The sequence below is a fragment of the Pleurodeles waltl genome, chromosome 3_1 (genome assembly GCF_031143425.1).
Source record: "Pleurodeles waltl isolate 20211129_DDA chromosome 3_1, aPleWal1.hap1.20221129, whole genome shotgun sequence".
NCBI lineage: Eukaryota > Metazoa > Chordata > Amphibia > Caudata > Salamandridae > Pleurodeles > Pleurodeles waltl.
In genome coordinates this window covers 245,344,892-245,357,531 of record NC_090440.1, presented here as the reverse complement: position 1 = coordinate 245,357,531, position 12,640 = coordinate 245,344,892, and the positions used below count along the sequence as shown (strand labels likewise).

The 12,640-nt window shown below is 47.0% G+C and overlaps 1 protein-coding gene across 1 annotated transcript in view; it reads left to right on the top strand.

Moving 5' to 3' along the window:
* The window catches only part of LOC138283997 (dual oxidase 2-like), a 150,314-nt gene that overhangs the window by 23,697 nt on the left and 113,977 nt on the right, over window positions 1-12,640 (top strand). Inside the window, exons 2-4 of the mRNA XM_069222327.1 lie at window positions 59-167; window positions 3,173-3,256; window positions 4,960-5,124. Coding sequence (XP_069078428.1) covers window positions 98-167; window positions 3,173-3,256; window positions 4,960-5,124 — 319 coding nt within the window. The 5' untranslated portion in view covers window positions 59-97. The remainder of the gene's footprint in view (window positions 1-58; window positions 168-3,172; window positions 3,257-4,959; window positions 5,125-12,640) is intronic.

Genomic DNA, 12,640 nt, shown 5'->3' with positions numbered 1-12,640 from the left:
TTTTATGCCACTTAAACTTGACAAACCTATTAACGATTCTTTCATTGTTTTGTTCCAGCGACTCTGCTGGCGAGTCTCCCAAGACCCGGCGTCCAGCATGGCCCAGACCACGAGCTGGTCATTGTCACGCGCCGTGTTCTTCATAGCTGCAATACTGTGTTCTGTTCGTAAGTACAATGCACTGACCGAACCCCTGTGAATCTAGGCTTTGGCCCTCATTCTGACCTTGGCGGTCTTTTCGCAAGACCGCCGAGTTACCGCCGCGGTAAAGACCGCCGACCGCGGCGGTATGCCGCTGTGCGTATTCCGACCGCTGGGAGCGTTCCGCCGGAATACCGCCAGCAGCCACACTGGCGGTCGGCGGGAAAGTGGAGACTGGTCAACCTCCACCGCCACGCCAGCAGAACACCGCCCCCAGAATTACGACCCACATTTCTGTGTGGCGGTCTTCTGTTGGCGGTCTTCTGTTGGCGGTCACGTCCCTATGGCTCCCGTCGCCTCCCGGAGGACCAACGCACAAGGTAAGTTGATCGTCCGTGAGGGGAGGGGGTGGGGGGGTGTTGTGTGATGTGTGCGTGCATGGGGGTGTGCGTGTGAGTGTGTAGAGGGGGTGTGTGAGTGCGTGCATGCGGGCGGGGATTGCTGCTGTGCCTATGGGCAATGTGTGTAGTTCGGCGGGTGCGCATGTCGGCATGTATGTGTGCGGGTATGTGTCCCCGTTGTGTATGTGTGTGTGTAGGGGGTGTGTATATGTGCATGTTGGGGGTGTGTGCATGTCGGGGTGCATGTATGTGCATGTCGGGGTGGGGGTGGGGAGGGGGTTCGTACCACCTCTGGGGGGTGGCAGGGGGGTGGAGGGTGTGGAGGGAGGACTCGGGGGGGCAGTGGGGGGTGGGGGAGACCCCTATCAGTGCCAGGGAAGGAATTCCCTGGCCCCGATAGTGCCTACCGCCATGGTTCGCATGGCGGCTCCCGAACGCAAGAAACCGCGGCGGTAAGCAGGGTCATGATAGCGTTGGCGGTCTTGGGTCGACCGCCGGACCGGAGTGCGCAGACTCCAGCCCGTCGGTCATGACCGCCGTGGCTGTCGGAGTGGGGAAGTGGCGGTCGGTCGCGGCGGGGACCGCCGCGGTCAGAATGCCATTTTTAATACCGCCGGTCTGTTCGCGGTCCGACCGCCGCCTCTCCGCCGACCGCCAAGGTCAGAATGAGGGCCTTTATTTCTAAAGACTTTACTAAAAATGGCTTGAAAAGAAAGTGAGGCAAGAACAATTTCCTGGAAATCCATTTGTTACAAACATTGCAAAATGTTTTAAAAATTCGACTTTAGTAAAACATTACCAAATTATCTTTTGTTTAGGGTAGGCTGCTTTCTTATTCTGCAGCTACAATCTATAATCAGTTCCTCGTATGGCAAATATACTGCAAATTAAGTTGTGGTATTAGTACCCCTCCTCATGTTAAGTAAAAATTGGCTAACGTTTTAATGAGTTATGGCCAAACTATTGTTTCTGACGCTTTTTTCTAGGAAGAGTTTTCACAGCCATCTTCTTTCTAAATAAGCCTTAGAATGAATTCCTTTGCGTCTGAGCCTGCCATGCAAAGGTTTGGCAGTACGGACTAATGAGCTCACTCTTTGAGGATCAGTAAACACAACTCAGGCGGAAACAGTGATTGAGCCTGAATGAGGATTCTAATTTGAGCTCAAATTTTACCTCACGTTTTTCTGTCACAGTTTTCGTCAGGTAACACATGGAAATATGTGTGCAGGAAAGGTAGCATTATTCTGATTTTCGCAGCTGGGTACAGACAAAATTTGCAGTATTACTTCATTATCCCCACCTACGTCCAGCAGAACTCAGTATACGGCATAATATACTTTTGTAAAAACTGATCCCTGCAGTATAAGGATTTCATCAGCAGCACCGCTACTTTTCCAAGAAGACGTTAGAGCAGGGGTCTTCAAACTGAGGGGCGAGCCTCCTTACGGGGGACTCAAGTAAACCCCGGGGGGGGCAGCTTCTGGCCAAAAGAAGGATTTTGCCTTGTTTCCTTTCCATTCATCCTATCGAGATTTCTTTCTCTTATTCGATCTGATTCTCTTTATTATATTTCTGGCTTACTTTGTCTCTGTTCCTGTTGTTCACTTTTCTGTATTTTCGTGTTATGTTCTGAATGAATGAAGAATATACTACTTACAAACTGCACAGCGGCTAAAAGATGTCCTGGTGCTCCTCTGGAATATGAAGATGATGGGGATCAACATGACTTGAAGAGACAAGTTTCAAGGGCATCATCAAGAGAAGCCATAGTAGATAGTGACAAGGTGTTCCACATTTTTAGGGTCAGATGAGTGAATGATCGGCCTCCCAAGCAGACGTGTCAAATCGGAAAGCCCTACATAACAATTGAGTTGATGATCGTAAGGATCTGAAAGGACATAATGTCGAAATCCCCTTCTGAGATAAACAGAACCTTTGTTATGAAAGACACTCTGGGTCTCATTACGAGGCTGGTGGTCTTCAGACCGCCAGCCTCGTAATGGTGGTCAGGACCGCTGAGCTGTGGCGGTCCGACCGACACATAAAGACCATCAAGGTTTCGCCAGCACCGCCATGATCAATGATCCTGACAGTGTGGCAGTGGTGGAGATCGTAATCCGCCAGGGCAGCACTGCATACAGAACTGCCAGTGCAGGAGGCCACAAGGAGGCCCCTGCACTGCCCATGCACTTGGCATGGGCAGTGCAGAGGACCCCCTGGCCAGCACCCTCGCAATGTTTTGCAATTGTGAGGGTGCTGGTGCTCCCTGGGGGCTACAGCATTGCTAAGGGCTCGATTACGAGCCAGAGACAATGCAGTAGCTTGTTTCCTGCTAGGCCGGTGGGCGGAAACTGGAGTTTCCGCCCACTGACCTATCAGGAAACTCCTACTAGGTCCGGCGGAGTGATTGCCAAGAAGGCAGTGGACACCCTGTCAGGAGTTTTCATAATGAGGCCCTCTGTCTCATTGTTTTTTTTTTATAGCTGTAGTTTACTCTATAATTTGCTTTTTTAATTCTCTTCTGTTCTCCTTTGCTTATCCTCTCTTTGCCTTATTTCTTTTGCTTTTGTTTTTCCCTTCTGTTTTCATATTTCTTGCTTTTTTAACAATGTTTTCAATGTTGTTTTCAGGTGCCCAAGGGAACATTAACTGGGAGGTGCAGCGCTATGATGGCTGGTTCAACAATCTCGCCTACCACAGCAGAGGTTCTGCAGGTAGGTTTTAGACTTTCTGTAAGAGGCAACTGTATTCGCCATTATGGATGTGTTTCTACCACTTGTTTGCCTGATGCCTTTTTCTCTGTTCGTGGACTTTGGGCTCAATTGTACATCTTATCTAAGTCAAATTATGAGCAGCTGTGCATTCACTGTGCATTCACTGTGCAAGTCATCTTTGACTATAATTTTAAATAGTATATAGACTAACTACCTAGTGCAGACATCTTTCGTTCTGGTGTAACATCCTTTTTTGGACTGGTTTCACTCTGGCAGGTCATTGCTGGTGGATTTGTAGCACACTTTGTTGAATGGGTGCTAGAAGACGTCTGGAGGATCATGGGTTTCTGCCATAGCATCTTCTGTGACAAAAATAAATTATGCTATTGATGGTGACAGGTAGTGCTGCTGATAGGGAACCGTGCTATGTAAATGTCTTCTAAAGCTTTCTTAGTTAGATCTCGGCAAAGGGAAATACTCCATCACAAACATGACAGCTATCCCGTCCGCGTATTATGATCCCATTATATCCTATGGAGATAGGAGTACGGCGGATGGGATATCAGTCATGTTTGTGACCGAGCATCCCATCCACTGAGATCTAAATTAGGCCTTTAGTCTATGTCTTTGGACTTGAACGTAACAGAATGTTCTGTTGCACACCACCATGTTGAGACTGCTGTGTACTTCTACAGCTGTGACCAGCACAGGCAGAGAAAAGCTCCAACAGACGTTTTGCCTCCAAAGAGAGAACCGCACTAGTACTCACCCAGAGGAAGTTGCCTTGTAGAGAAAAGCCTAACATTATTAAGGAATATAAATAAGTCTTGAGCACACTATCTGGTACCCATGACAATGCCAAGTTTTCATACTTTCAAACCTCATCTCCTTTCTTTGTCCTCACCCTCTCTCATATACATGATCAGCAACCTATTCTCTCATCAACACACAGTCAGGAAGGACCCACGCCAATCAGCTAATGTCTTTGTTACATAGTTCTTCTTGAATGCCTCTACCGTAAGAAACAGTCTCTCAACATTACTTACTGCGCCATAACCCCTTTTGATTCCTACCGTACCGTAGTACACTCAGCTTTACTCTCACACTTTGTCACAACATCTCTACAAACGTATGTTATGTTATGTGCACCATCCGACCCTTTCATTTCCTCAGTCCATGAAACCCCTTCCATCTCACAATCGTTGCTGTTCACTGTCTGACCTCTCTTGTCAACTTTTCCCTCACATGTGATACATCTCACTCCTCACCATCACCACAAATTTGGCAGGCTGGTAACACATTTAAAGTATGTCAATGTTCTGATTTGCATTTGAATTATATAATATTGTGGTCGGTGCAATGACATATACACCCCATTCCACTGCAAGACTCTCCCTGACTCTAGATCTCGATTTTAGAAATAATTGAAGGCTTGTGCCTTTTTTCCTGGAGAAGAGTTTGGGAGCGTATTTGGCAACGAAGAGGCAACATGTTTGAATATATTTGTAGGGGTGTGGTGTGTCTGCAAGCCTTTCACTATGTGTCACAGTTCTTGTGCCCAAAAGGAGGCAGGGTCCGTATTGTTTTGCTGGGTGACGGTGAGGATCTGGGTTGAGCAAAAGTAGGCTACACATACTCTTCCAGTGTCCACCTAGAATGCGTCTGGCGCAAGCTCCTACAGCCAATCTGTTCTGTGTTCTCAGGCTCCCAGTTTTTGCGTTTGTTGCCTGCACACTATGCTGATGGGGTTTCTCAAGCTCTGGAGGAACCACTGGTACCAAACCCACGAGAGCTCAGCAACGCGGTGGCCACAGGGAGCTCTGGACTGCCTTCAGATCAAAACCAAACCGTCCTGGGAGTTTTCTTTGGTAAGAAAAGTGAAAAGCCGTTCTCTTTAGTACATTATTGTTGTCATAAGACAAACAGTGGCAGGTGTGAGGTCAATGGAGCCAGAATATTAATAGCTCCTGTGCTGAATGCCTGCCTCTGTCACGAGCGCTAAATTATGTTCACATGTTCCTTTACTCCCTCCAGGGGTCACAACCTAGCCTATTAGGGTGAAATGTCAGTAGAATATGAAACCAAACAGCTTGCAGAGACATTTGATGCGCACCCTTTGTATTTATTGTAATCCTGTTTTCTACTGGTACTTTCAAAAGAATAGTGGGCATGTTTCATTTTTAGGTGGAGTACTGTTTTCATTTGTAGGTGCAATACTTCCATTCTCATACGTTTTGGAAGACAATTGAGGTAGATGGTGGCTTGGTACATTAATTGGTTCTGTTTTGCGGGCATTGATAGTTCCTGGGAACAGTGAGGTAAGCATCAGTAGCGTAATGTAGAATGTAATGGGGGGGGGCACTGATTCTCCCATATCTCACAAATTTTCATTAGACTTGAGCAAAAGTGGGGAGCCCCTGTAGGATTGGGGCCACTGGTGTGCAAGGGCTGCAGGGGTGTGAGATCGGCATGAGGTTTATCTTGTGCATTTGAACTACCTGCGTAGATGGTAGCTGAGCTTGCGCTTGGTATTTATGTTAGTTCCCTTTGGGAAGTCCTGTCATAGGTAGACTTTATGATCAATTCTAGATGTTTCTCATATACAGATCCATTATGTTCATGAATGGCAGCTGGACACGTTTTCTTAGCTGCAAATACCATGGTGAAGCACAAATACAAAAAAGGGAGACAACATGCCTGCTCCGGTTGAGTCTGAGGTAGCCTGCGGTGCAATAGTGAAGTATCTGGTATTTGGCAAGCCATTTCTCCTGCACTGGTGTGGGTTGCTGACAAATGATGCAAATGACATGAGATGGTTGGTATGATTCTTAGGTCATGGCTTCAACCCTTAAGATACATTTATTTGAGCATTCAGCATTAAAGTTTAGGAGATTCACTGGTGCTCCAGTTCATGAGGACATTAACTAGTTCATTCAAGGTTCAGTGATTTTTAGTAGCAGAACAATAAGATTAATTCATCGGAAATGTCCTAATGTCCTAATGTCCAGAAGTAGTTACTGTGTAGCAACTAGATCCAAAATGAAATATTTATAGGAACAGTTCAGAGAGTGAATGGGATCCAATGCATAACACATCTCAGAATCAAACAAGCATAATAAAGATCTACCTAAATCCTGAAAAACTTAAGCTGGCTTCCTGAGCAACTTGTGCTGGCAGGAAATAGAGTCTCAGATGAGTATAAATTTAACCAAATCATGAGGAGCTTATCTGTTGTCATCAGTAAGAGCACTGGGTATAAAGGAAGCCTAGCTCATCTCCATGGAAAGAGCATCTTTCATCTGACTAAGCAGCACGTCAGCAAAAACCCTGTCACAACTGCAAGACAAGAACACACTTGCAGCTAAATGACAACTGTGGACAGTCATCACCTCATGCCAGCATTTAAAGCCCCCGGCATTCTAACAACCCACTTTTCACTTGCATTAAAACATCAGTTTATGTAGCTTCATTTTGGGCAATTCAGAACAAAAGATCTTATTCCTTCTTGGAATAGCCGGCCGAAAACTCCAAACTGCCACCAATGTGGGTACAAACAAGAGTCACTAACTCACATTTTATGTACATATCTGGCACTCTTCGTACACAGAAGAAAGCTACTTAAATCAGGCTTAAATCTATCTTTTAGGATACTGGGATGCTGACACAGAAAGACAAAACTCTGAAATTGGACTTTACTGCCTTGAATAGGAAGAGTTGTCCTTGTCACACCTGAAAAGGTGGTAAGGCAGCTCTTCTTGAATAAATATTCCTGGCGGGTAGGAGATCGACAGGTGTCTGTGTCTATGTATTCCATAAATAGGCGAGGTTGAGAGCTGCAGGTCCACTGTTGTTCTTTCTGCAAGTCTGATCTACGATGAGACCAAATATAACCGAAATGTACCCAGATGATAAAAAATCATTGAGCACATATATGTGGATATTTGAAAGTGTTTTGTACATGTGGAGCTACACAATGAATTGAGTCTCATTGAGGTAACTGGGTACTTAACTGTTGTAGCACATGTTCTAAATTACATTTAGAATATGCAGATTTGATATAAATGTGGAAAATAATTCTTGGAAGCTTCACAGTAACTTTTAAATTTAGTATGTGTGGAGTCTACAAAGGGACAATCCTTTAACTCACATTGTTGCACTTTTGCTCACATTGCTGCCACACACTGTATAGAAAAGACATAGGAAAAACAGATGGTCAAGAAAAAACTATAAAAATCATAACGCAAGATCAAAGGGATTCAAAATAAGCAGGTGGCAAAATTGCATGAAAATATGACCTTTCATAACTGTTGAGATTGGGTCAATTCGGATACCTAGTAAACCTATACCTGATACCAGAAGGTCACTGGACCCGTTCCTGTAGCACTTATTCCTTGATGGAACATGGTTGTAATGCACCAACAGTTATGAATAAAGATGGTGGTATGATCGTGATGCAAGTACCTCTTCATGTCACCCATTGACTAGTAGAAGGGTAACATTGCCAGCAAAGAATAATGTAGTTTGGTCAAAAACAAACCAGAGTTAAATGTCACATTTTCTTCACCTATCTGAGCCCTTAAATCACATATAGTTTGATATAACTGAAACCGAGCCAAATAACCAAAAAACTCGATTTAGGGTGTATCAAGCCAAATAGTTTCCTCCATTTGGGACAACATACATTATGGAAGAAAGTGATGCCTTCAAAACTAAAATAATGTACAGTGTCACCTAAAGAGCACTGATGTGACTGTGTTGAATGTGAATGTGAAGAAACTTTATTCAGAGATTTTTCTTTATTTAGTATCGAGGTTAAATCAATATGCTTTGGCCAATCCATGATGGCTGAACAGCTGTATGAGGGCTGACCAGAAAGGGTCTCTTAGAATAAACGGATTGCATGAGGTCTCGTATATGCCACTAATTGGTATCAATGTAGTGAGAATTGGTTCATTGTTTTGGATTGATTAGGCAATGAGGATCACTAAAGTTTGTATCGATCCTTTGGTAGCTGTTAGAAATGGGGTTTTTGGTTGGCAGTCAGGCTACCCCCTGTCCAAGCAAAAGCCCTCACTCTAGTCAGGGTAAGTCACACACAATCCAAGATTATCCTGTTCCCACCCTCTGGTAGCTTGGCACGAGCAGTCAGGCTTAACTTAGAAGGCAATGTGTAAAGTATTTGTGCAATAAATCATACAATACCACCATATAGCACCACAAAAATACACCACACAGTGTTTAGAAAAATATATAATATTTATCAGGATAATTGTAGGTCAAAAGAATAAAGTTGCAATGGGAAATTGTAGAGATATCACTGAAAAGTGATATAAAGTGTCTTAAGTCTTTAGAATATAAACAAAGTCTCTTTCAAGCACAAGTACCTGGTTTGGAGTGGAAAAATCTCCTCAGAGGGCCACAAAAGAAGGGGTGCGTGGAAAAAGGGTGTGTGCGTCGATTTCTCCCCAGCACACACGGACTTGCGTCGTTATTTTCCACGCGGGGAAGTCGTGCGTCATTTTCCGGCGCGCGGACAGTCGCTTTCTGTGGATCGTGGGGATTACCAGATGTCCCGGGTCTGTGCGTGGATTTTCCTGCTTGTTTTCCGGCTGCGCGTCGTTCTGCGGGGCTGCGCGCCGAAATTACGATCTCACGGCAGGCGTCGCGTCGATTTCTCCTCTAGAGGTCGGGCGGCGTTGTCTTTGCGAAGCCGTGCGTCGGATTTCCGGCCGTCCCAAGAGCGTCGCGTCGATCAGCGTCGGTGTGCGACGTTTTTCTCGCCGCGGAACAAGCTGTGCGTCGAAATTTTCGCGCACGGAGCGTCCAAGTGAAAAAGAGAAGTCTTTTTGGTCCTGAGACTTCAGGGAACAGGAGGCAAGCTCTATCCAAGCCCTTGGAGAGCACTTTCACAGCCAGACAAGAGTTCAGCAAGGCAGCAGGCCAACAGCAAGGCAGCAGTCCTTTGTAGAAAGCAGACAGGTGAGTCCTTTGAGCAGTCAAGCAGTTCTTCTTGGCAGGATGTAGTTTCTGGTTCAGGTTTCTTCTCCAGCAAGTGTCTGATGAGGTAGGGCAGAGGCCCTGTTTTATACCCAAATGTGCCTTTGAAGTGGGGGAGACTTCAAAGAGTGGCTAAGAAGTGCACCAGGTCCCCTTTCAGTTCAATCCTGTCTGCCAGGGTCCCAGTAGGGGGTGTGGCAGTCCTTTGTGTGAGAGCAGGCCCTTCACCCTCCCAGCCCAGGAAGACCCATTCAAAATGCAGATGTATGCAAGTGAGGCTGAGTACCCTGTGTTTGGGGTGTGTCTGAGTGGATGCACAAGGAGCTGTCAACTAAGCCCAGCCAGACGTGGATTGTAAGGCACAGAAAGATTTAAGTGCAAAGAAATGCTCACTTTCTAAAAGTGGCATTTCTAGAATAGTAATATTAAATCCAACTTCACCAGTCAGCAGGATTTTATATTACCATTCTGGCCATACTAAATATGACCTTCCTACTCCTTTCAGATCAGCAGCTACCACTTCAATACTGTATGAGGGCAGCCCCAATGTTAACCTATGAAGGGAGCAGGCCTCACAGTAGTGCAAAAACGAATTTAGGAGTTTTACACTACCAGGACAGGTAAACTACACAGGTACATGTCCTGCCTTTCACCCACACAGCACCCTGCTCTAGGGGTTACCTAGGGCACACATTAGAGGTGACTTATATGTGGAGAAAGGGGAGGTTTAGGCTTGGCAAGTACTTTTAAATGCCAAGTCGAGGTGACATTGAAACTGCCCACACAGGCTTTGCAATGGCAGGCCTGAGACAAGGAAAGGGGGCTACTTAAGTGGGTGGCACAACCAGTGCTGCAGGCCCACTAGTAGCATTTAATCTACCAGCCCTATGCACAGAGAGTGCACCTTACTAGGGACTTATAAGTAAATTAATAGTCCAATCAGGTATGATTCCAGGTTACCATGTTTTAAGGGAGAGAGCATATGCACTTTAGCACTGGTTAGCAGTTGTAAAGTGCGCAGAGTCTAAAAACCAGCAAAAACAGTGTCCAAAAAGTGGAGGGAGGCAGGCAAAAAGTTAGGGGTGACTACCCTAAGGCTGTCAGGTCTAACATGTGTGTCCCCCAGCTGAAAGTGGGGAGAGCTACCCGACCTCCTGGGAGCTCTCATCGCTAAGGCGGAAGTACCTGGAGAGACCATCAGCATTGGCGTGGTCAACCCCTGGGCGATGTTCCACCGTAAAGTCCATCCCCTGTAGGGAAATGGACCACCTCAAGAGTTTTGGATTCTCACCCCTCATCTGCATGAGCCATCTGAGGGGCCTGTGGTCTGTCTGAACCCGGAAGTGAGTCCCAAACAGGTAGGGTCTTAGCTTCTTCAGTGCCCAGACCACAGCAAAAGCTTCTCTCTCAATAGCACTCCACCTCTGTTCCCGTGGTAATAGCCTTCTGCTAATAAAGACTACCGGTTGGTCTCGGCCCTCCTCATTTAGCTGTGCTAGGACTGCCCCTATGCCATGCTCTGAAGCGTCTGTCTGCACGATAAATTCCTGGGAGTAGTCAGGGGCCTTGAGCACGGGGGCCGTGCACATGGCTTCCTTCAGGGCGTCAAAGGCTTTCTGACAAGCCTCTGTCCAATTCACCAATCTAGGTTGTTTCTTGGAAGTGAGTTCTGTCAAGGGTGACACAATGGTACCATAGCCCTTGACAAATCTGCGGTAGTATCCTGTGAGGCCTAAAAAGGCTCTCACCTCAGTCTGCGTTCGAGGTGGTTGCCAGGCCTTGATAGTTTCAATCTTGGCCTGGAGTGGCTGCACCTTGCCACCACCCACTAGGTGTCCCAAGTACACCACGGAACCCTGCCCAATCTGGCACTTACTAGCCTTGATGGTCAGGCCTGCCTGTTGCAGGGCCTGAAGCACCTCCTTAAGGTGAAGCAGGTGTTCCTCCCAGCTGGAATTGTAGACAGCTATGTCATCCAGGTAGGCTGCACAGAAGGCATCCTTGCCAGCTAGGACCCCGTTAACCAACTGTTGGAAGGTAGCGGGGGCATTTTTCAATCCAAACGGCATCACCCGGAACTGGTTATGGCCATCAGGGGTTGAAAATGCGGATCTTTCCTTAGCCCCCTCAGTCAGGGCGATCTGCCAGTACCCTGAAGTAAGATCAAACGTACTCAAGAACATGGCAGCGCCCAGCCTGTCAACGAGCTCATCAGCTCGGGGGATGGGGTGAGCATCAGTCCGTGTGACTGAGTTGAGACCCCGGTAGTCCAAACAGAACCGGAGTTCTGGCTTCGCACCTGGGGCAGTAGCCTTAGGGACCAACACCACTGGGCTGGCCCAGGGACTACTGGATTTCTCGATAACCCCTAGAGTCAACATCTTGGAGACCTCCTCCTTGATGCTGGCCTTCGCCTTATCCGACAACCTGTAAATTTTGTTCTTCACAGGGAGACTGTCACCGGTGTCAATATCATGAACACAGAGGTGGGTCAGTCCAGGGGTAAGGGAGAACAGGGGAGAGAACTGCTCCAACAGCTCATAGCAGTCTCCTTTCTGGTTTAGAGTCAGGGAGTCAGAAAGAATGACCCCGCTTACTGACCCATCACCTTCTTGGGCAGAGAGGAGGTCGGGGAGAGGTTCACTCTCCTCTTCCATTCCTTCATCTGTGACCAGAAGCATGTTGATCTCCGACCTCTCAAAATGAGCCTTTAGTTGGTTCACATGGAGCACCCTTAGGGGATTCCTAGGGGTTTGGAGGTCCACTAGGTAAGTGGCCTCCCCTTTCCGCTCCTTTATTTCAAATGGGCCAGACCAGCTGTCCTGGAGAGCTCTGGGCTCTACTGGCTCCATTACCCACACTTTGTCTCCAGGTTGAAACTCTACCAGGGTGGCCTTCTGGTCATACCAGTGTTTCATTACCTCTTGACTGGCCTCAAGGTTACTTTGGGCCTCTTTCCAGAAGCGGGTCATCTAGTTGCGGAAGGCCAACATGTAGCTGACCACGTCCTGAGGGGGTGCCTTTGGAGCTTTCTCCAATCCCTCCTTGACAATGCTTAAGGGTCCCCTGACAGGGTACCCATAGAGAAGCTCAAAGGGACTGAACCCTACCCCCTTCTGGGGGACCTCTCTGTAAGCAAAGAGAAGGCATGGTAAGAGGACGTCCCACTTACGCCTCATGGCCTCAGGGAGGCCACCAATCATGCCTTTCAGGGTCTTGTTGAATCTCTCCACAAGACCATTAGACTGGGGGTGATAGGGTGTGGTGAACTTGTAGGTTACACCACACGCATCCCACAGAGACTTCATGTATGCAGACATGAAGTTAGTGCCTCTGTCAGACACTATCTCCTTGGGGAATCCCACACAGGTAAATATCCCTATCAGA